Source organism: Anoplolepis gracilipes, chromosome 12 (genome assembly GCF_047496725.1).
Source record: "Anoplolepis gracilipes chromosome 12, ASM4749672v1, whole genome shotgun sequence".
Taxonomy (NCBI): Eukaryota; Metazoa; Arthropoda; class Insecta; order Hymenoptera; family Formicidae; genus Anoplolepis; species Anoplolepis gracilipes.
Genome location: NC_132981.1, coordinates 2,673,659 through 2,698,155, shown reverse-complemented (window position 1 = coordinate 2,698,155; position 24,497 = coordinate 2,673,659). Strand labels below are relative to the sequence as shown.

The following is a 24,497-nucleotide window of genomic DNA, read 5'->3' as shown; positions in this document are numbered from 1 at the left end:
ATTTTTCCTGTACAATATTAATAAACACATACCTGCAATTACTACTCATTCATTATTTTGTTAAATATTTAGACATTTTCTGATATGCACTTATCCGTAACTTAAATTGACAATTAGAAACCAAGTTATTTGTTATTACTTAATTTTTGGTGGAGACAGAATCAAAAGAGAAAAAATTAATGTAATTTGTTATATATTTTTATTTGTAAACAAATTGAGTTCATATTTAGCGGGGTGGAATTGAGATAAAATATAATCGGCACGTATATAAAGCAAAGGAAACACGTTCAGTTTTTTTTCAACATTTTGCACAATAAAAAAAAATAGTTTCCCGACGACTTAGAAAGTATAGTCGTGTATATTCTTATTCAGAAACACACACGCACGAATTTTGCGTAAAAGCATAATTCTATGTAATTTATCGTAATGCTTTAGAGCGGAAGGGTAGGCTGATAAACGGATGTACATCTCTGGCTGAATTAGTAATGAGTCGAAATGAGCCATCGTTTCGTCGAGCGTATCTTGGTTATTGGCGTGAGTTACAGTCATTATCTCGACCCGATGGAAAACGAACGATGGAAAAAGGATATCGCATACGCGATGACCCCCTTCAAATTGGTTACGTGGCCCATCGGCGTATGGCCACTTCAAGTTTATAACATTTATTCATTATTGCGTTGTGCCTTAGGCACTTGTTGCGCGGTAAGTATTTTTTGGAACTCGAAGATCACACGCTCGCGATCTTTCGAAGACAATGAAGAATATTTTTTTATCGATATTGCAACGATCTGGAGAAAATTTCAACGTAATGATGGAAGTGTCAAGATTTTACATATTCATAGTCAGTTCTTGATAACGCATATGATGCGACGCTTTTGCCAACTGTTATAATACTTTAGATGAATAGTAGATCAGCACAATTGTAAGTCGTTGAAAAATTCTAAGACTAAGCAAGATTTTTGTTAAGTTTTATACTTGTGTGTGTTTTCTTAATTATATGTAACGGTAAAACAATCCTTTTGAATAATATTGAATATTTTATATTATTTTTTATCCAATTTCTTTTTCATATTTCCATCATAATGATTGTATATGGAACAAAATAAATTATACGTTTAAAATGTCACACACTTTAAGTAAAATTAAATTTTGTTGTATTTTGTGTATGTGTGTGTTATATTTTGACACGGAAAAATTCTCTATTTACACAAGTTTTTACACTTATTTTATTTTAATACTATAAACATCTTTGCGTTATTCTAATATTTAAGAATTACATATACAATTAAATATTTAAATATACAAATATATAATTATGATAAACGTTTATTTTAAAACTTATATAATTCAGATTATTTTCATTTTTACATAGATTATAGAAAGTACATACCTGAGTAATACATCATTTAAATGTTGTGACGCTCTTTTTTTATTCCGGAGATACGCAATTTTGTAAAATTATAAAAATAATATTTTAAAAAAAAGAAATTAATGTCCGATTGCATCAACATTAGTTTGGTTTCAAGCCAGACTTAAATATATGTTTGTCTTTATATATTTAGAAAGATAAAAATAGACAAATGTTTAAGTTTTACTTAAATCCAAAATAATGTTGGTGCAATCGGGCGTTAGTCTCTTACTTTAGCCTTAGTAGTAATATATTATAGCGGATGGGGACTAATACAGTCCCTGCAGTTGTCACCTAGCTCTATTAAGTTCCTCTGTGACTCCGTTATTTTTGACAGTGCTAATAATTTGAGCCCAGCATTTTCTGCCAGGCTTTGTGGATTATTGACACCCTCACTATTTGTCTGATGGTTTCTTAGTCTGTTATTGGAAGGTGGTGTGAACGGTCTAGATAGTGGGACTTTGTGGCAAGATACTCTCGGTAGGTTGCCACTGCCTTCCGAGATGTGGCGATCAAATAAAATCGAACAAATTCGATATTTCTGATCGGATTTAAATCCGGGATCTTTGGTACAGGGTACAGAAAGCAGACGCACAACTCACTGCACCTTCATAATGGGGATTGGGGACTATGGTTTTGCTCCCTCATCATTTACGCATTTACTGAAATATTGGTAAAACTTCAGTGTTTATAATCAGTTTATAATATTTAAACAAAAGTAGTAAAAGTATGAAACTTTAATTTCTTATATCTTCTAAATCAATTCCTAAGCCATCCCCCACTTAATTATTCCGGGGAATTATTTACTCAGATCAACTTTCTTTACATATATTCTTGAGTGACAACAGAATCAGTGAGATATGTAACTTTTTACACAGTCTTATGAAAAATGTGAAACACGCAAAATGCAATTAAAAGATGTGGCAGTGAAATAAATCGTGATGATAAAAAAATTTAAACACACGTAAAGTTTAACGAAAAAATGATACAAGTAAGTACTAAAATTGTGACACTTCAAAATCGCATATCTCAAGAACCAATCGAGAATGTCACAAAATGCAAACAGTGTATTATTCAGGAATATACTCTCTATATATAAAATAATATTATATTATATCTTCTATATATAAAAAATGAAAATAATCCGAGATGTGTAAATTAAAGTAAATATTTATCATAACATAATTATTTGAAAAAACAATTTTTTTTTATATTTTTTTATATTTTATAAAGTAAAAGATATATATATATATATATATATATATATATATATATAGAGAGAGAGAGAGAGAGAGAGAGAGAGAGAGAGAGAAAAGAAATTCGGAGAAATTGAAAATAGAAGAGAAAGGAAGCATGAGAATGAATTTTATTGAGCACGAAATTATATATGAGAAAATATACAAATTATCACAGAATCAACATATCAACAGTGTCTAATTGTGATCTTGCCTTCCATGGAATTATACATGGGCTGTACTGATGTAGAAGGGAATACAATCGGTCTGACGATAATCTGTTGCGGAATACTTGGTGTGCTCAAGACAACATGGTTCCGCATTTATGCAAATAGTTTAATTAACAATTACGACTCTGCTATAAACGATTATAAGACGATTGACAACATAAAAGAGCGCGACATTATGCGGAAACATGCTTTTGTAGGAAGGATTCTTTGTTGCTCCATGCTGGGCTGTTGTTACTTAGGTTGTGCAATATATGCGATAATTCCTTTTTTGGATTATGAGCAAGATAATCGGCTTAACATAACAAACAAGGATATTAGAGTACAGTATACAATACCATCAAGATGCACTCTGGAATATTTAAATTTTCCAACAAACATGTATAAAATCTCCTGTCTCATCGAAACTTTTATAACCATCCTGGCGGCTACTGCTAATCTTGGTAATATTTATCTAATTTTTTATGCGTATTTCGTGTTTTATTTAATATCATTTGGAAGCAGGATATTTTTATTAAATTATATTATTTTATGTTTGTAGAGACACACACACACATATATTATATATATATATATATATATATATATATATATATATATACTGTATATATATATATATATATATATATATATATAATTGTTATTATTTTTATTAATATTACGCATCTTTTTGATGATTACAGCCAACATACAAAAAGACGCGAAAATTTGTGTATCGTAGATGGTTCTTTTAGTAAGACATATTAGATTAGATGAGAGATTTTCTATTATTAAACTACGTAAACAAAAATAATTACAAAGGTCTCTATACGTATCTTCCTAGTCTTATTTAAAAAAAAAACTTAAAATATTTGAAAACTTTTACGCCTTATAGAGTGCACGTTATGTTTTATATACGTATATTGTAATTATTTTTGTTTACGTAGTTTAATAGAAAATTTCTCATCTAATCTAATATGTTTTATCAAAAGAGCCATCTACGATACACAAACTTTCGCGCCTTTTATTTGCATATATATATATACAGGGTGTGCCGGAACACCCTTAACAACGCTCGTGAGCAGGTAGGTCCTGTATCATTTTGCAATTAGTGCAATAATTATTGAACTATTAATCAAAAACGCTCAGGGTACGCTGAGCGTTTTTAATTAATATTTTAATAATTATTGTGAAAATCGCAAAATGATACAGGACTTTTATGTTCAGTTTGATCTGCTCTATCTGCCCTAGAGAGTTGGGGCGATTATTACCGAACATCTTGTAGATATGTATAATATTGTTTGCTAAGCGTTTTTAATTAATATTTTAATAATTATTGCGAAAATCGCAAAATGATGTAAGACTTTTTTGCTCAATTTATTGTGCCCTACCTGCTCACAAGCGTTGTTAAGGGTGTTCCGGGACACCCTGTATATATCTAAACACATATAATTAATTATGAGAAAGAGAGAGAGAGAGAGAGAGAGAAAGAAGAAAGAAAGAGAGAGAGCAAGAGAGAGAGAGAGAAAGAGAAAGAAAAAATAGAGGAGCAATATTATTTGTCATATTATGTGAAACATCTTTTAAGTATAAAATTAATAATTTAATTACAATAATAATTATAATTATTATGTTTTGTATATGAATGCAATAAGTCAGTTCCGTGCATTACATATACATTTTCCAAAGGTAACGACGCATTGTTTATCAACATTACATTGCATGTTTGCGGTCAAATAAACATTCTGAGGATGCATTTTTTCAACTTCGATGCCACTAGTCCGCGAATTTATGATCGTTTCAACGCTCTAATTCAAAGACATTGTTACCTGATAATGCTGGCCAGGGAACTTGCCGATCTGATCAGTTTCGTATTGCTGATAGAATTATTTCTTATCAGCTTATTATTATGTATAATGGGTGAATATTATGTTACTTACGATTGTTCAGCGAAATATGTTAGATTATTAATAAAAAAAAATGTTTAGCAACATATTCAACAGACAAATTTTTTTTTCAGGATTTCAACTTATTTTTGCGTTAAAAATCAATGACATTGTTATGATAGGAAAGAGTTTGGTGATACTGAGCATTTTTCTGTTTCAATTAACACTGTATAGTTTTATTGGAAATTATCTCAAATCTGAAATGGAAGAAATAGGACCCTCTGTTTATCAAAGTACTTGGTACAGTTTTCCTAGAAAATTAGCAAGAAACGTAATTTTTATTCTTATGCAGTCAAAATCTCCAGTCACGTTGCAGGCTGGAAATTTCATCGTAGTCAATCTGTCAACTTATGTGAGCATTTTAAGAACCTCTTTTTCGTATTTATCTGTGGTTCGTGTAATGGTGGAAGTGTAAAAAATGAAATGCGAATGAAAGAAATGTATAGATTGTAAATATTTGATACGTTAATAGCAAGATATAATGCTTTCCAAATAGAAGTAGAATAAAGAAGTATTTAAAATGTCACGTTAACAAATTTATTACCCGCAGTAATCTGTCCCAAATCAATTTTTCGTCTACAATATCAATAATACATACTTGACATTACTACCAATCTATTATTATATTTAAACTTTTTCTGACATGTAAAATTACTTACTCATATCACGTAATTCTTTGTCACTTAATTAAAATTATTTGCTACATATTTTCACTTTTAAACGGATTGAATTCATATTATTTTATCACAAAGATATCGAGTTGAAATAAAGTATATAATCGAAGTACACATTGAACGACACACACACAGTTCTTTTCATTTCTCTCACTGAAAGAAAAAAGTTTCTCAGCGGATGACAACTTAAAAAGCATGGGGTGTGTAGTTTTATTCAGCTACATAAATTTGCGTAATAGCATAATTCTCTATATTTTGTCGAAATACGTTAAGAGCGTAAGGGCAGGCTGATCAACGGTTATACGGTTATACGTCTCGGCCTCCTAAATAAAAAATGAGTCGGAATACATACCTTCGTTTTTTTTATCTTGGTTATTGGCGTCAGTTACAGTCATTACCTCGACTCGATGGCAAGCGAACGATGGAAGGATGATATCGCATACGCGATGACCCCTTTCAAATTATTAACGTGGCCCATCGGTGTCTGGCCGCTTCAAGTTTATAATGTCTATTCACTTATACGATGCATCTTAGCCACTTGTTGCATGGTACACATCTTTTGAGTCTGTTCTCAATGCATTGTCTTCGCGTTTGAGAGTAAAGATAGAGCAACTTTTTTTTATTAATGTCATTCTAATACTTCAAACAAAATTTTATCCTCGCGATGAAAACGTCATATGCTCTCAAATTTCTGGATCAAGAGCATTTCGTTATTCACGTTTCTTTCTCAGGAATAACAACGTATCGAACAGACGAATTGAAAATGGATACAGTCGTAAGCTGTTGGAAATTAATTCACAAAAATGCTTAGCATATTGTTTACGTCATGATTTTTTTTCGTTTCTGATTAATTTCATATTACTCAATATAACATTTTTTAAACAATGTATCATATAAAGATCAAACTAGATGAAAAATACGAAATAACACACAAATTTTTATTAACATCAAATCTTAATTAATTTTGTAATTTTTTAAATCTAATTCTAAAAGTTCAATTTTTGAATTTAATTTTATATTTTGATGTAAAAGAATTTAAGGCATATGTAATTTTTATTATTTACTATAATATATTAATATTATTTTTATCTTTTTTTAATTCCTATTAATACTTAAATTATTCGGAATTAAATTTTATAAAACATATAATTATCTAATTTTGTAATTAGTCATGACAACTAATTGTAATAATTTTTTCTACATTATAGTAGATGACTAACACACAGAAACATTATCAGATTTTAAAACAGGATGATTATTTGTAATTAAATATTAATATTTACCAAAGTTCGGCGATCTGGAATTGGAGGATATTTTTTTTAGACACAAAAAAGGCTTGAATAAGAAAATATATCGTTTACGCATATCAACAGAGCATGATAGTAATCTTACCCACCATGGAACTTCACATGGGTTGCACCAATGCGGAACAGAACATTGACAGCGTTATGTTGATCTTCTGCGGTATACTAGGAGTGCTAAAGACAATATGTTTTCGCATTTATGCGAAAAATTTAACTAACAATTATGCCTCAGCTCGGAATGATTATTTGACAATTAAAAACGCGGAGCATCGTGCCATCATGCGAATACACGCCTTTATGGGAAGGATGCTCTCCTGTTCTATGGTGTGCTTTTCTTACTTTAGCGTGACAACATATTCGTTGTTTCCTTTTCTGGGTGATTACGAAGATAACCAGATGAACACAACGGACGAAGACGTTGTGCTGGAATATCCGATGCCATCGAGATGCGCGTTGAAATATTTCAGTGTCCCGGAGAGTTTACATAAAATTATATGTCTCTTCGAATTTATCGTACTAATACTTACGTGTACTTGTAATCTCGGTAACATCTGTTTGTTGCTTTATATTTTTCCTTGCATTCTTTATATTACATAACAACGCTAAAAAGAGAATATGTAAAATTTTTAACGCTAAATAATTATCTCAAATAATATTTTTTATTAATTTCTTCAATGCAATTTACTTGTGCATTATATAGTCAAAGATTTCATAGATAATAAAATATATAATAAAAGGATAATAATATTTTTTATACATAAGAATTAGAAAAACGTTAAGTTAATATGAGAAAATATATAATTCTTAGAAAATCAATACAAAAATAATATAAATATCAAATTCTACGCACTAAATTATATAAAAATCTTTTTATAAAACTAATATAAAAAAATATATAAAGAAAAATATTATATATTTTTAATACAGCTGAGATAATAGTAATCTGCACTTTTCTCAATAAATGTTTTTTATAAAGGTAATGATTCGATGTTTCTCAACATTATATTACACGTTTGTGGTCAAGTGAAAATATTGAAGGCTAATTTTATCGACTTTGACGTTTCAAATTCACAAGTCTATGACCATTTTAATGTTTTAATTCAAAGGAATAGCTATCTGATAAAAATGGCTAAGGAACTGGTCGATGTGATCAGTTTTGTTTTGTTGATGCAGTTATTTCTTAGCAGCATTCTGTTATGTATAATGGGTAAATATTTTATGCCACTTATAATAAATAGAACACTTAACTTACGTCACAAAACAAATAAAAAAAGAAAAAGAAAGAGAGACAGAGAGAGAGAGAGAGAGAGAGAGAGAGAGAGAGAGACAGAGAGAGAGAGAAATTATCAACGCGAATTATTAAAGGCAAATATTTTTTTCAGGATTTCAATTTATCTTAGCGTTAAAAATGAACGATATTGTCAAGATGGGGAAAAGTTTGATAGTATTAGGTACTTTCTTGACGCAAATAACAGTGTATAGCTTCGTTGGAGATTACCTAAAATCCCAAATGGAAGAGATTGGACTTTTTGTTTATCAGAGCACTTGGTACGATCTTCCTGCAAAATTGACGAAAAATTTAATCTTCGTCATCATGCGGGCACAATCTCCCGTCAAGCTGCAAGCTGGAAATTTTATCGCGGTAAACCTGGCAACTTATATGAGCATCCTGAAAACCTCCATTTCGTATTTATCCGTACTTCGCGTAATGGTAGAAACGTAAGATATAAAGTAACGCGTATAAAAAAAAATATTGCAAATTACAAAATGTTTTGAAAATGCGTGCAGAATTATAGGAATCTGTAGAAGAGCAAGAGATATTTACTATAATGTGATTTTAATAAAACAGTTAATGATAATCACACAATATGACCATCCATTCGTGCCAAATCAACAATTTCTTCTTATCAAAACTATATATATACTTGAAAAGAAACGTGCTATTTTCGTTGCAATTGTGTAAAAATATTTAAATTTATATAAGATTTTTTCAAAAAAATATTTATTTATATTCTTATACTTTCATAATAACAATTTATTTCCATCATTAAAGCTATCGTTAGATTACGCTAATTGTAATGTATCATTGTACACATGTTACAAAATATATCGATAATTACCTCTTACTTTATCTTTGATGATTATTACGTAGTCACTTATAGTACCCAATAAAATTCGAAAACGTATCGCAAATAAATACACCAAAAATCACACTTGCACATAAACGAATATTTCGTCTATATTTGCATATTAATCACATTACACGGGCAATTTTTTTAATCTGTTTACAATTCATAGTATTTTCACTGCTTCAACGATGTACATTTTAAGGCAATCTTTTTTCTACTGTAATGTATTACTATACTTGCGACTGCGGAACAATGGAAGGTAAAATACAACGATGTATAGACATATACATTATCCTTTTCTTTCCATTTCATCCGTTTACTTATTATCATTTGTGTCCCGCATAAGTTAATAAAATATGTACCCAGTCGAAGCATTATGTTTGATCGTCTCGGTTGATTATCCGCGACAGTAAGGACGGTATACGCGAATTGAATGTAGAATTTAGAAGATCGAACTTTCATCTATAACGCTCAAGCAAAATAGTTCTACGTTCGCGTTAAGTTCGTACAACTATCGTAATGTCTCCTCATAGTCGCTGGAATGATGATATCGCATATGCCTTCTCTACTCATAGAACGCTCATGCGAGTGTTCGGTGTATGGCCGCTGCAAAAGACGACGGTGTTCACGATCATACAAGGGAGTTTAACGACAGTTCTGAAGGTATGTTAGCAACAGGAAAAGAGAAATTATATTATAGAAGCGTGTTGCAGCAACTAATATGACGATGCTCAATTTTTCAAGAATTTCTGCGTTTAAAAGAATTATAAAATATTTTTCTAAACATTTCTCGAGGTTTTTTTAAATATAATATACAATACAATATTTATATATTACCTGTAACTAAGTAAATAAAATTAACACGAGCTCGTTAACTTCGTATTCTATTGTAGAAATATTAGGATATTAGAAAACATTTGACAGATGCGTTTTACTGTGTCTTTATACGCACTTATTGTATATGTACACACAAATCGTATTTCCTACGACAAAAGTATCTTTACTAGTTGGCAGTATACATCTTCCTATTTATGGAACTCGTTGAGAATAATCGTGACGCCAGTACAAGCATAGAAAGTATATTGTTCTTCGTAAGCACCCTGGTTTTGACATTAAAAAATTTCTGTATCATTGCCAATCAAAGAAAGCTTGCGAGGAATATTGACGGTGCTATTAGTGATTGGTTGTCCGCAAAGAACGACGAGGAATCTTACAAGATCATGAGGGAATATGCATCTAAGTCCAGAATGTTTACTAAGTTTATATTATACTTAGGTTTGATATGCATGTCAATTTATACACTGGGTATCGTATTTGTAAATGTACAACAGATAATTGTACCACAGAACGTAAATATATCAGGTAATATATGTATAATGTTCGTGTGTATAACATTTATTCAATTATTATTATATAAGTAAAAATGTGATCTCACACACAATATTAATTCACAAGAATGTAATAATAATTTAAAAATATAGATTTTTATCCATAATTTTATGTATAATACTTATAACATTTATATAAAATATGTCATTAAAAAAAACGTGATATTATTTTTTGACAAATTTTCTAGAATAATGTACCAAGAATAAATCTAGTTCGTATTATAATTTATTACTTTATGCAAGTATATTGAATTGATTTTCATACTGATTGTGAAAAATAAAAATACATATTTGTTAATACAATCATTATCGTTGCTATTGCTTTTCAATCTTTTGAAAGAATTCAAAATTATTTTTGAAGAAATATTAAATTATTTTTCTATTAGTATTTTTGTAATTTCTTATTAAAGCATTTGCATTTTTTCCTAAAAAATATTTATTAAAATTATATATATTCGAAATTAGTGTAAAATTAACATAAAATTTAGTGTCATTTATGTTATTTTGTATCTTTAACGCGTTTTGTGTTCTATTCTTATGAGATAAAGTAACTATATATATTAAATTACATTATTAATTGTTATTTTTATCACATATAGGCAACATTAGTACAACAGAATGGGTGTTTATAATCCCATCTGGTGATTTGAGTAAAAAACTCACCGGCTCGCAGTACATGATGCTCATCATATTCCAAATTATTCAAGTAGCTACATTATGTATAATGCAATGTGTTGAGGACAGTTTTTACATTAACATTACGCTACATCTCACTGGGCAGCTGAAAGTTCTTAAAGTAAAATTCCAAACTTTTGCAAGCAAGCCAAACAGCGTAATAAATAATAAAAAGCATTTGTGCAGATTTATTGATAGGCACTGCAAATTGGTAGAATTTAATCGAAACCTAGAAGATACCTTCAATCTAGTTATACTATTTCAACTCGTCATAGCAACACTTTTAATCGCATTATTAGGTACTATATGGTAAACTTTATATCAATAAATTATACATATTACATGACTAATTTTTACATCTTAAGCAATATGACAATTATGTTACACAATAATCTTTGCTTTTTATATTTTAAAATAAAATATTCTACAATAATTATCAAATAAATATAAATTTAGCAACATAATCATAAAATTATAATATAAATAATATTATAAATAATGTCATAGTGATATATAATAATATAAAATAATATTATGTTATTTTATATTATTATATATCACTATGACATTATTTATAATATTATTTATATTATAATTTTATGATTATGTTGCTAAATTTATATTTATTTGATAATTATTGTAGAATATTTTATTTTAATATAAAATAATATTATATTATTTTATATTAAAATATAATATTTTCATATTTCAGGATTACGTATAATATTTTGTTTACAAAATAACAATTACATCGAATTAACAAAAAGTGCTCTAGTCTTGAACTTTATATTACTGCAGTCGCTAGTGTATTGCTATGGTGGTGACTTTATACAGAGAGAAAGCGAGGATTTATTCCGTGCAATGTTCGCGACTTTCTGGTTCACGCTTCCTGTCACGTTGATGAAGGATTTTCATTTTGTGATGATGAGATCAAGCTATCCGTTTCGTCTTACCGGTGGAAAATTTTTCTACATTAATCGCGAGACGATAATATACGTTCTCAAAATGGCGGTTTCGTACGTTTCGGTTTTGCGAATAGCACTTAGAAATTAATGTAATTCCATAAGAAGGAAATTTTTGCAGAAGATATATCATATATATAAAAAGTATATTAGTACTATTTAAAATATGTGCAAATATTACAGTATTTTTAATCATACGTTTTTTATTTTTTTTTTTTACAATTATTAAGATAATTGTCCAATCATTAATCGCGAAGAAAATAAAAAATTTCAGTCGCTACTTTAAAATAAATATCGGAAATTCTGTTGAAATATTTCGTTTCTTCCACAACTAACTTTTACTTTATTGCAAGAAGTATAACTTTTTCTATTTTTCTATTTCGTGGGCTATTTGTTTCAATCGATAAAATAATAGACGCAGAAAAGGGAGTATTTTGCTCGTGAAGAAAATAAAAAGATCTGCTATACTCGATGTCATCGTGTACAATTCGTAAATTGATCGTGAACATGACACAATAATATTACGTTTGTAGAAAATTGTATGCCTTATCGAATATTTCAAAGAGATACGCGATAGATAAATTTGTCACGTCACTTATCTTACCACCCTAAAGATCGGTTAGTGTGCGGAGGGGTTGTGCGCGATACCAATTTTTCTCGAGGGACAAAAGTAAGTCATCGACCCGACCAAATATCAATGCGACCATAAGCTTTTATTTTTTTAGATCAAAACTAACAATCGTCGAACATGAAGACAAATTGGAACAGTGGTATGAACTACGGCTTTTCTGCCGTGAGATCGATGATGTGGATGTTTGGTCTCTGGCCTTTGCAGAATGGCGTAATTTACACTGTTCAGTGGCTTGTAATGTTCGTTGCAGCGGTAAGATAACGTAAAATAATGTAACAAACAACATACAAGTTAACTGCTATAGTCTCTCACCCTGATGAACGCGCTGATGGAATCCGTCAAGAGCTGCGACGTTCCCAGAGACGGTTTGGAAATTCTTCGTCTAATAGAAAGCTGCATACATGCATGGCTGAATATAATTTTTCCGCGAATTTACATGAAAAAACTCGCGGTTAATATCAACTCTGCGATCGACGATTGGTGGTCTTCATTGACGAAAAAAGAATTGCAAGTGATAATGGAGTATGCACGTACGGGACGACTAGTAACCCTGACTCAGTTGATCGTTGGATCTATCGGAGGCACTTTATGGTTTGCATCCGTCTTCCTCAGTAATAAAAATAAGGTTGTTTTTTAAATTGTTTTATTATTATTATTATATTATAATTGAATAATATTCATATCAAAATATTTTTTTTTTGATAATAATAAAGAGACTATTTTATCTCTCAAAAGAATTAGAATGTCTTACGCTTCTGTATTATTATATTTCGATAGGTTGCGAGTATAGAAAATAACACCGCGTGGAACTTTGTCATTCCGTCAACGTGTATATACAATGGGGTTTCATATTCCACGTACCAGGCACTCTTTGTTATGCAAGCTGTGCAAGGATTTCTAGTATTAATGTCCGAATGCGCGTGTGACAGCTTTTTTTTCAGCATCACTATGCATCTCTGCGGTCAATTGGAGCTCCTAAGAATACAGTTTATAGAAATCTGTAAAAAACCATACGCTGATGAGAAGCGTCATGGGAATATTTTCGGACCACTGGTTAAAAGGCATTGCCATCTAATAAAATTGACCAGGAATATTGAAGACGCTTTTAATATCAATATTTTGATACGACTTTTAATAATTAGCGTTGTTATTGCAGCTTCAGGTATATATTCATTCACCTTGGCAAATTTTTTTAACCGATTCAAGAATTTGCAGTAATTTATATAAAATCTTGTATAAGAATAATAAAAATTTACAATACATATATTTATAATTAAATTAAATTTTTCACTAAATAATTAAAAATTTATGAATAAAAAAATTGAGAAATTACTTTTTAAAGTTTAATGATTCTTTTGAAAGTAATCATGTTTCGATTTAGTTCAAATTTTTTAAATAAGTTTTATAGATAGAAAAGAAGTATAATAAATTAGAAGGACTTTTGGTAACTCAAGGTTGAACAACTTTTTTTATCATTTTTCATATTTTTATACATATTAACGTAGAACGTTGCGATGATGTTTATTCTGACACTGTATATTGACACGGTCACCATAAAAAATTTCAGTCTGTCATTGTCCATTGTTTATTAAAAAGTTATAAACAAAAAAACTCTCTCTGCAGGCCAAAAAAAATCTAATGTAACCCAATCTATTTTGTCTACGCATAGTAAAACCAATATTTATGTGTATACTGAAAGTTATATGCTGAAAAAGAACGTTCAAGTGGAGGTGCACAGGGAGCACGGAGCTTCGCCGCGCCCTCGTGCCCTCGTACCCTCTCGCATAAAAAAAAAAAAACAACAAAACTTGAAGGTGTGTGAAGTACCAAAGCTGACAGTACTGTATAGAAGTTTCAATTTAAAATCAAAACTTAGTATTAGAAAATTACGTATAATTAAAATAACTTTTTTGTTTATAATTTTATAATAAACAACGATGACTGAAACTTTTGGTGGTTATTCAAGATAGTGAAATAACTCGCTATTTATGTTCTATAATAACTAATAATAATTTTTTTATTCTGTATTCTGAAACTTTTATTTCTATAAATTTTAAAATTAATTAATAAAAAATTTGATGTCATTATAATATCTATACACAAATTTACACACAAATATCTATAATAAATCTTTTTTTTTATTTTTGTCATTCTTATGCAAAAGGTATATTATATTATTATTATATATATATATATATAACACGTATACATAATATGCAAATATGTAAGTATTAGTATAACATATTTATATTTAAAAAAATAATTTCTATTCTCTTACTCTGAATCTTTTATATCCATGAATTTTAAAAATAATTACTGAAAAATTTAATTTGATTATAGATGTGTGTCCTGCAAATCTTTATTTGATTTTTGTCGTTCTCTTACACATAATTATTATATTATTACATATACATATATAAAATATATAATATACTATATATGTATATAATACATCTATATACACACGTGTGTATTATATATGTATATATATTAAAAAATATATTAATATAAAATATAGTAAACACATAAATATATAGTATACACATAAAATATTATATATCCAATACGTGATTTTTAGGGTTGGGAATTATTCTGTCAATCAATAGTCACGATTACAAAGAAATAATAAAAATGGTGATATCTATTCAGTTTTATATGATACAGACCTTTTTGTACACGTATGCCGGCGATATCTTGCAGAATCGAAGCGAATCAATCGTTTATGCCATATACAGCTCCACGTGGCACGAAATGTCACCCATCATGGTGAAGGATCTGATATTCATTATGATGCGAATGAAAATCCCTCTTCGGATTAGTGCCGGAAAATTTTTCTATCTCGCACGAACCACTATGACAGATATCTTAAAAACTACCTTAACATACATATCGTTCTTACAGGTGACAGTTGATAAGTAAAAAAATCTTGACTATTTTTTGGATTATATGTAGATATAAAAAAATATACATATATTGATAAGTAAAACGGAATATAATTATATTTCACACAATATTATTGTCTAATATTTTCAGTCAACACACGTTTGTACTCATCATACCTATATATATTTTAAATGAAATAGATCCATAGTAATTTAATTTAACTAGTAAAAATTAATGAGAAAGATGTTTATATTCTTATTTTGAAAATCGATGATTAAATTAATTAAAAATTACATCGTATTTTATATCATAAAATTTCTAACAAAATATGTTACTTCAAAAGAAAAATTACTATAGCAAGTCAGCTGCAACTGAAAAATGAAACTCTCTCTTCTTTTTCATTCTCCATCCTTTGACAACAAAAACTTCTTCATCAATTGTTTCGAAACAACCGTACTTCGGAAAATAATATAGCATATTGATAAGCATCAAAATTGCACCACAATTTTCATAAGATATGAACCGTAAATGCAACCACAATGATCGATTTTCATTATGAACAAAGACCAGCATTAGGTAGTAACTATCGTGCAACAGTCCCAACTTGATGGCAAACATGGAATGGAAGAAAGAAATGGCGTACGCCATGACCCCTCTCAAAATATTAACCGTGCCTATAGGTGCTTGGTCTCTGCAAGAATACAATAAGTTCGCTTTAACTCGACATGTATTTAGTGTTTGCGGAATGGTACGTTTTTCAATTTTGTTTACGGGGCAAAAACCCCATGTCAACTCCAGGCAGCACATAATAAAATATACAAAATATTTAGAATAATTATTTCAATATTTTATAAATATTTGTCAAAATATTTCATAAATATTTTTGTAATGTTAAATTGAACAGACGATAAGATCTATCATCCTAAATATTGGAGAAATATTTAAAATATTACTACTTACAAATATGTATTTTTTTACTTACTATAAATATATTATATAAAATATTTAATGTCAATTTTAAAAATATGTCAAATACAGTTTTCATAATTTTCTCTTTTAATGCAGATAAAATATGTATAAAATATTTACACAACATTTTAAAAAAATGAATAATAAAAGTGTTTATGAATATTTATATCATAAATATTGTATGTTATCCGGGAAGCTTCACCTGTGTTTTCGATATATATGAAAATTAATAGATTGAATGTTTAATATAATATTGATATAAAGAGCGAAATATATAAAACAACTTTACTATAAATAGATCGATTCGTACTTTCTGTGCAGAGTGTGTTGGTGATCGTACAGGCTCTCGAGCTCTACTACAATTGTGCCGGCGCGTACGCGAATCTCGATGCTCTGACGCTCTTGGCATGCGGGATTCTCGCTTTATTAAAAATAATATGGTTCCGCATATACGCCGACAATCTGATTTGCAATTACTCCTCTGCTATGAACGATTATCTCGCACTCGACACCGAGGAGAAGCGCGTCGTGGTGCGGAAGCACGCTTCTTGGGGAAGGATAATCTCGATTATCGCTTTGTTGATTACTTATGTCGATTCGCTCATCTTCATCGTGGGACACGTGTCAGTGAGCAGCGAGACGGGTAAAGTTAATATAACTATATTAGGTCATCAGGCGGGATATGCTATCCCATCAACGTGTACCCTGGCCCACTTTCACATCTCGACGAGCATGTATTTGGTGATTTTCGTGCTGGAATCTATCTATCTGATGATCATGTGCACCAGTAATCATGGTAAGTTATTGATAATAATATTTAAAATATTAATAATATATAAAATATTTTTAAATAATTTATTTGAATTAATTTTAAATAATTATCTTACAAGGAAAGTGTTTGTTTTCGATTTTGATGAGTTTTAAATATGTTGCAGTCTAGATCAAAATAAGAAATATATATTATTTTAATGCCTAAACGGTCATTAAAGGAATGAAACACCTTCTTGAAAAGATTTTTATATTTATGAAATATCCAACGATAAAATATATTTAAAAGATATATAAAAAAATTTTAAATAAAAGTTTTATGGCTTTTAATTTATTTTATAACAGTGCAAAATCAGATTTTTCAAAAATGTCATGTTTTTCGAAATTTCTCTTCCCCTCCACAATTTTTAAAAATTGTAAAATTTGTCTTAACAAAATTTATAACATATTTAACGATATTTCAACCATATAAAGTTGTATGTTCGAAAACATATTTTTCAAAAATAAGCTAGAAATATCTTTGTATCATTATGTGTGTATCTGTAACTTTTTTTTTATTTTTTACCGTTTTGACAATATTTACTTAGGAATATAAAAAACGACTTTTTTAAAAAGGTGTTTCATTCTTTTTATAGCCGTTTGGGTGCGTATAAAAAATATATGTCTTTTATTTTGATCTGCAACGTATTTAAAGCTCATTAAAATCAAAGCCGAATGCTTCCCTATATCATCCCTTGTTAGACATTATTTCAGATATTTTTCGAAATATTTGTCAGATGTCTGTTTTGTAATAAATTTTCTAAATTCTACATTTCTGTTTTAAGTGTATTATTTTAATCACTATCAAAGTAACTTTTTACGTTGAGTTGAATTAAATATCTAGAAAGAGTTGTGTAAAAAAATATTAAAGAACACTATTCAAATTCTTGGTTTTTTATTAAAAGTTGGGCTCTTGATGAACAATATTAAGACATGGTTGGGATTGTAAGACATTATCATTATCCTTCATCAATTAATATGTGACTCATGACATTCACTTGGGGTATAGTCGAGTTTATTATTGGACCCTCGGTAGACAACAATGAAACATAATTAGAATTGTAGGGCATCAAAAGAGAATTAAAAGAGATAATTAAACCTTTTGTTCGTATTATTTCATGAATACTTCCCTATTGATACATGACATTAATATATGACTCATGACTGTTCACTCGGAGCATAATCCTCTATTATTTTATCGCTATCCGTAATAAGATTTTATTTTTAACACGAGTTATCCTTGGATATACAATATTTCTAACAGCATCACCAAATATGAAAGATATTGTTAATTCTAATTTTTTAAGGTAGCGATTCTCTCTTCCTCCATATTACATTGCACGTTTGTGGCCAATTGAAAATTTTGAAGGCCAGTTTCATCAACTTTGATGTTACAAGCCCGGATGTTTACAAACGTTTTAATGCACTCATTCTGAGGCACGATCATTTGATAAGAATGGCTAGAAAGCTCGCTGAGATAGTCAGTTTTGTTTTAGTGGTACAATTATTTATCAGCAGTATGCTTATATGTATAGTAGGTGAATATACTGTCGGCGTTTTCGTACATTTGTGCATCGGTAAAAAGATACTGGAAAAATGTATATTCGACATATTCGGACATATATATTTCTTTACAGGATTTCAATTTATTGTTGCATTGACAACTAGCGATTTTAGTATGATGTCAAAAAGTTTTATGGTACTTAGCGCTTTTCTGGCACAGTTAACGGTATATAGTGTCGTCGGGGATTATTTGAAAACGCAGATGGAAGAAGTGGCGCAGTCTGTTTATCAGTGCGCTTGGTACAATCTTCCTACGAAAGTGGCAAGAAACATAGTGTTTGTCATGATGTGGAACCAGTTTCCGATTAAGCTGCAAGCTGGCAATTTTATCGTGGTGGATCTCGGAACCTACATGAGCATCCTAAAAACTTCCGCTTCGTATTTGTCTGTTCTACGTGTAATGATGAAGACATAAGACCTCTACTAATAAATGAACATCATCTAATGCATGAACGATATTTCACCAATTAGACATTTAGAGAAACATTATATCAGAATTTTAATAAAACTGCTGATTATATGATCAATATACATTCAGCCATTTATGCCAAATCAAGAATCACTACTCGGATAATAATAATAAAATATAAAATGCACATTAAAAATTTTTTCATTATTTGTTGTCTGAGACATTACATCAACTTATTAAATTGTAAGTACATATTCTCGATAAAAGAAAGACGTTCCAAGATGTTATATATCAATATCACAAATATAATAAGAAACAGCATGTCAAAATGTCAAAATGAAAATAAAACTTCCTTTTTTTTGCTTTTATATAACAAAAAATGCAGGTTTAGTTTCAAGATCATGTAACTCCAAAAAATCACAAGAAAATTTTAAGAAAAGCCCTTTTTAGACAGATGAATGTTGTATTATAGTCAATGGAACTTGACTTAAATTTTTCTAAAGATTTTTTTTATCGAGATGCAGAATGTCAAAAATACATAGATATGTAATTTTAAGAAACACAATAATATTGTTTTTTAACATTTTTAAACATAAAACAAAGAAAAATAAACAATTTTAAAAACTATCGATAACGTGTTAAAGTTGAAACTTTAAACTTTAAAATGTTTTTTTAACTTTTTATTCGATTTTTTGCTGAGCGAAAAGTTTCAGCGATTTAAAAATAGCCAAATATTTAGAGTAGAAAAAATATTTCTTTTTTTTTAGTAATATAATCATGAATAAATTAATTGAACGCTGCTAATAATTAAAATTTTCTTAAGAAGAAAGATTAAATATGTAGAAAAATTATAACAGAATAGACCTTCGTTTTAGAAATTATATTGTTTGTTGTACCAAGATTTTTTTAACCTTGAACGAGATAAAAAATTTTTTTACATTTTTGGCTTTTTTATTAGAGTTAGTAGAAAGGATGAAATGAATTATAATATAAAAAAACATTTGAAGCGTCAAAACTAATATTTCAAATCTTGATTTTTCTATGATAAAAGAACGATTAATTTGTGTATTTTGAAAATAATATAAATAGTAATTATATATGAATATAAATTATTTACCGCATATCATTGTTCTATTTGTCACATGATGCTTTTCTGGATGTGTTTCCTTTCTTATTCATTTTTTTTGTTCTTCGTAACACTTACATTCACTCGCGAAAACACAGTTAATTAGTCGAATACGTGATGATTGCGAGACACTTTATACAGCACTCTCGATCGCGAAACAATCACACAAGATATGCACTTTATTATATTGTAAAAGAGAAACATGAAACATACGATTCGCTCCATATTAATATGTGATCAAAAGATCATACGCCACTCGCTACAGCAATGTTGTCATTACTGTGTTAATATATACATATATATGAACAATTAATATACGAATCATAAGATCGAAAGACAAAAATTCGAGATATAATAATCATTTATTTAAAAATTAACACATGCTTGTATTTTAGAAAAATTTTTAAAGCATCGGAAATATATTTAACTCTAACAATAAGCATTTTAGATAAATAATCATTATCGAAAAATCGATAATCAAAGATCACAACGAAACGATTATAATTTTTATTTCCTTTGATTTTTACTTGCAAGAATAAATCACATAGAATACGTGCTTCGATAAAAATTTATCATCGTGATATAGTTTCGTATTGTTTATTAAAGGTTAATTATTAATTATAACGATCAATAAATGAATTATATTTCAATATTTATTGTATTTATAAAAAGATATGATGACATTTATAAAAAGAAATTGATAATATAGGAAGCATTTTTATATTACTATTTTACTGCTTGAGTGTAGCGAATGATAACAAATGTTATGATAAGTACACAATAGTGCGTTATATACATTGTGTTATTGTTAATTTGTGAAATATTTTACACTATAATATAGATTTACGCACAAAATATTAAATTATATAAGTATTTTATTAATTATATATATATAGCTTATCTTTATAGATTATTTTGTATTAATTAGTCGGACTTACGATTTGATTAATTTACTGCGCGATCTCTGTAGTAATAATTAATTTTTAGAAATTCTATATATTGGTAACCAAACAGTTTAATGAATTTGAGAAATTTTCGATTACTAATGCAATATTAAAACAATTTTATTCAATTAATTTTATTTTATTTTTCCATTTATTATCGTAATAATAATGTTTCATTTTTTTTCCTCTATCACGATCATCAAAACTACAAAAAATAATAAACAGAAATTTAAATAAAATTTCTTGCTATATTTATTTTACTCTTTAAGATATTCTAAAATTTAGAATTTTTATCTTTCATATTATTAATCTAGAATATTTCTGGAGGCAGAATTTTATATCAGCAAATCCTATATAATGATATATGTATAGAATTCATTATACACAATTCATATTCAATCTTAATAATATTTTCTATATATATTTGCATTAGCTATTTTCCGTTCTATTTCTGATAAACTTGGAGGAGTAATCATCTTATTAGTTTTTATTTTTATTTTATACACCTTGCTGTCTCTTAATCTTAACTCATTATTAATACTTTATTAAATAAATTATATTTTGAATTTTTACAAACCTTTTTATTTTATTAACCTGAACTGGAACTTAATTCATTGCATCTCATTTCGTTATTATTAGATAAATTCTATTCTTAATCTATTTTATCTATTTTTTTCTTGTGAAATGACAATTAAAGACCAACTTGCATTCAATCTCTAAAAAGAGATTATCCTCTTTTTATATATTGTATTTATTTCTAACAATTTAAAAAATAAATCCAACTTTAATAATAATAATAAATAAAACTTTTAAAAATGTAATACTTAAAGTTAATCCTCCCGATTAAATTGGTATTTTATTTTGAAAACACTAAAGGGAGAAAATAATTTTTCTATTAACTTAAATAAGTTTATTATCTTTATTATTTTAATTTCTTACTAATAATTTTCTTATTTATACTAAATCTAATATTTATATAAATTGTATATGACTATTTAAAATATTCTTTCTTTTAAGTAATCCCCTAAATATAAAAGTAATGAAAAATATTTTAGATATAAATGAATTATTTTTGCTGACAATGAAATGAAATAATTACTTTTATAGATTAATATAGTTTTATTTATAAAAATCAATTTTTCTTTTTTATTAATCGTTTTATTATTTATTAGTTCAATAATTATTTTTATGTAAAAAATGTTGTTATATCTTTCTTTTATTTTATTGCTCTTATAAAATATACAACAAATACAAACAACATAAAATAACATTTCTATACAAAATTTTAAACAGTTAATTCTAGTGGTAAAACGAAACGTGTGGTTTGTGATGTGTCGTTCGTTGTCGATGTTCACGATTTTAAAAAAATGGAGCTTGCAATTAAGTTTTATTAAATTCGGAAAAAGTGCAATGTTCGCGATGATGGACATTGCATTTTTATATGTTGTAGATGAAAATCTATTCTATCGAGTTTCACAGTTGTCGGAAAAAAATAATACTGGTATAGCCTATAAAAAAATCAGTCCGAAAACTTTTGTACATACTATGTATTTATTTTGACATTATTTTGTTGCATGCGACCTTTTGTCTCTTGGCGGTAAAATTGTTGTCTGTATTCTCACCTCTGAAAAAAAAATCTTCAAGCGCGATCAATTGTTTAACAACTGCAGACCTACGTATAACAGATTCGGATCAGCTGTCAAACTGTGCGGACACGTTATTTACAGCTCATTATTAATTTTTATGGCCATGGCTCGTTGCATACTTGATTCCAGACGAACCTCCAAAAAATGTTGCGCACGCGGGTCGATATAGATATTAATTTCAAACACGTAACACAAAAAACATGTTATTTTCCCAGACAACACACATCTTTTTGATAAATATTCATAAATATTTTTACTAGGTATTTATTTTTCCAAATGTATATAATTATTTTATACGTATTTTACATATGTACATATTGAGAAAAAAAATCATAAAAACTGTTTTTGACATATTATTAAAATATAAATTAAATATTTTATATAATATTTATGATAAATACAAATATAAATATTTGTAATAATATATTTGTAGTAAATATTTCTTAAATATTTACTGAGATATTTATGATAAATATTTACGATCTGTTTAATTTAAGATTACAAAAATATTTATGAAATTTTGATAAAAAAATATTTATAAAATATTCATATAATTATTATAAATATTTGTATATACATATATAAATTTTGTATATATTTTATAAATATTGTATATTGTCTGGACCTAATCACGCTCGCACTCGTAAAATAAGAAATACACTTTGTGAAACACAGAGACTTTTAATACAATAAATCACACACAAGAAATACACACGTAAATAATAATAGATTCACATGTAAGTAATAATAAAATTGAGCTGTAAATAACACACGTCCGTACGGCTTGACAGCTGACTCGGATCTGTCAATATGTCTATGTCTGTTTTGTTGTGGTCAAACGATTCCTTGGCAACGCTTGGAGACAGTCTCCTGGAGACCAGAATATACACACAAATAAAACAGGGGCGAAACACAAAGGGGCGCATACAACAATATATCATAATCATACAAAAAATATATATAAACTATATGATTGTTTTATTCTAAAACTCTCCAAAGTGAAATTCTACAATGTAATTTTTAATTTTGCACTTTAGAAAAAGACTGATTTCCAGGGAGTTAAATAAAAAAAATTAAAAAATGATATTGGGGAAAAAAATTACAAACACACATATTATATTAATAAAATAAATGAACAGTAGTGTTATTATTATTTGTATTAAATTATTTATATTTTTATTTATATATTATAACTATACTATTTTATATTTTTATTTTATATTTATATTTATTTGTATTTTATTAAGTCATCCCTCTTCCTTACTCGTTTCGACAACTCTATCATCGAGGATCTTTCCTTATTTGTCTATAATGTAAACATATCATATTAATCAAAACTTCAAATTTTTATTTTTTTATTAATTGTAATAAATTTTTAATAAGATTTTTGTGACATTAAAATGACAGCAAGCACGATATAATTCGGATAATTTTTAATCTTATTTCAATCGCAAAAATCACGATAACTCGGAAATTACGTTCTCGATAAAGTACTTTTAAAGTCCACAATTTGATTATGAATTTAGCACGGACACGAACCAATCGATCGTTTTACCAAAAATTGGAAAGTGGATCCATTTAGTTCCGCCAAA

At 28.2% G+C, this 24,497-nt stretch overlaps 4 protein-coding genes across 4 annotated transcripts; all 4 read left to right on the top strand.

The window, feature by feature from the left end:
* The first annotated feature begins 559 nt into the window (after positions 1 to 559).
* LOC140672085 (uncharacterized) lies at positions 560 to 8,653 on the top strand. The gene is made up of 8 exons (XM_072903924.1): positions 560 to 702; positions 2,839 to 3,313; positions 4,539 to 4,769; positions 4,870 to 5,173; positions 5,855 to 6,017; positions 6,843 to 7,317; positions 7,750 to 7,980; positions 8,156 to 8,653. Exons 1-8 carry the CDS (start codon positions 562 to 564, stop codon positions 8,494 to 8,496), a joined length of 2,361 nt encoding a protein of 786 aa, XP_072760025.1. The 5' UTR covers positions 560 to 561; the 3' UTR covers positions 8,497 to 8,653.
* A 2,316-nt stretch (positions 8,654 to 10,969) lies between these two features.
* Positions 10,970 to 12,018, top strand: LOC140672030 (odorant receptor 13a-like). The gene is made up of 2 exons (XM_072903823.1): positions 10,970 to 11,274; positions 11,733 to 12,018. Exons 1-2 carry the CDS (start codon positions 10,970 to 10,972, stop codon positions 12,016 to 12,018), a joined length of 591 nt encoding a protein of 196 aa, XP_072759924.1.
* A 715-nt stretch (positions 12,019 to 12,733) lies between these two features.
* On the top strand, positions 12,734 to 15,477 carry LOC140672029 (odorant receptor 13a-like). Its single transcript, XM_072903822.1, has 4 exons — positions 12,734 to 12,810; positions 12,863 to 13,183; positions 13,336 to 13,720; positions 15,137 to 15,477. The coding sequence occupies exons 1-4, from the start codon at positions 12,739 to 12,741 to the stop codon at positions 15,475 to 15,477; spliced, it is 1,119 nt and encodes a 372-aa protein (XP_072759923.1). The 5' UTR covers positions 12,734 to 12,738.
* Positions 15,478 to 16,019: 542 nt separating this feature from the next.
* LOC140671599 (odorant receptor 13a-like) lies at positions 16,020 to 19,453 on the top strand. Its single transcript, XM_072903014.1, has 4 exons — positions 16,020 to 16,189; positions 16,732 to 17,206; positions 18,525 to 18,755; positions 18,855 to 19,453. The coding sequence occupies exons 1-4, from the start codon at positions 16,049 to 16,051 to the stop codon at positions 19,193 to 19,195; spliced, it is 1,188 nt and encodes a 395-aa protein (XP_072759115.1). The 5' UTR covers positions 16,020 to 16,048; the 3' UTR covers positions 19,196 to 19,453.
* Positions 19,454 to 24,497: the final 5,044 nt, after the last annotated feature.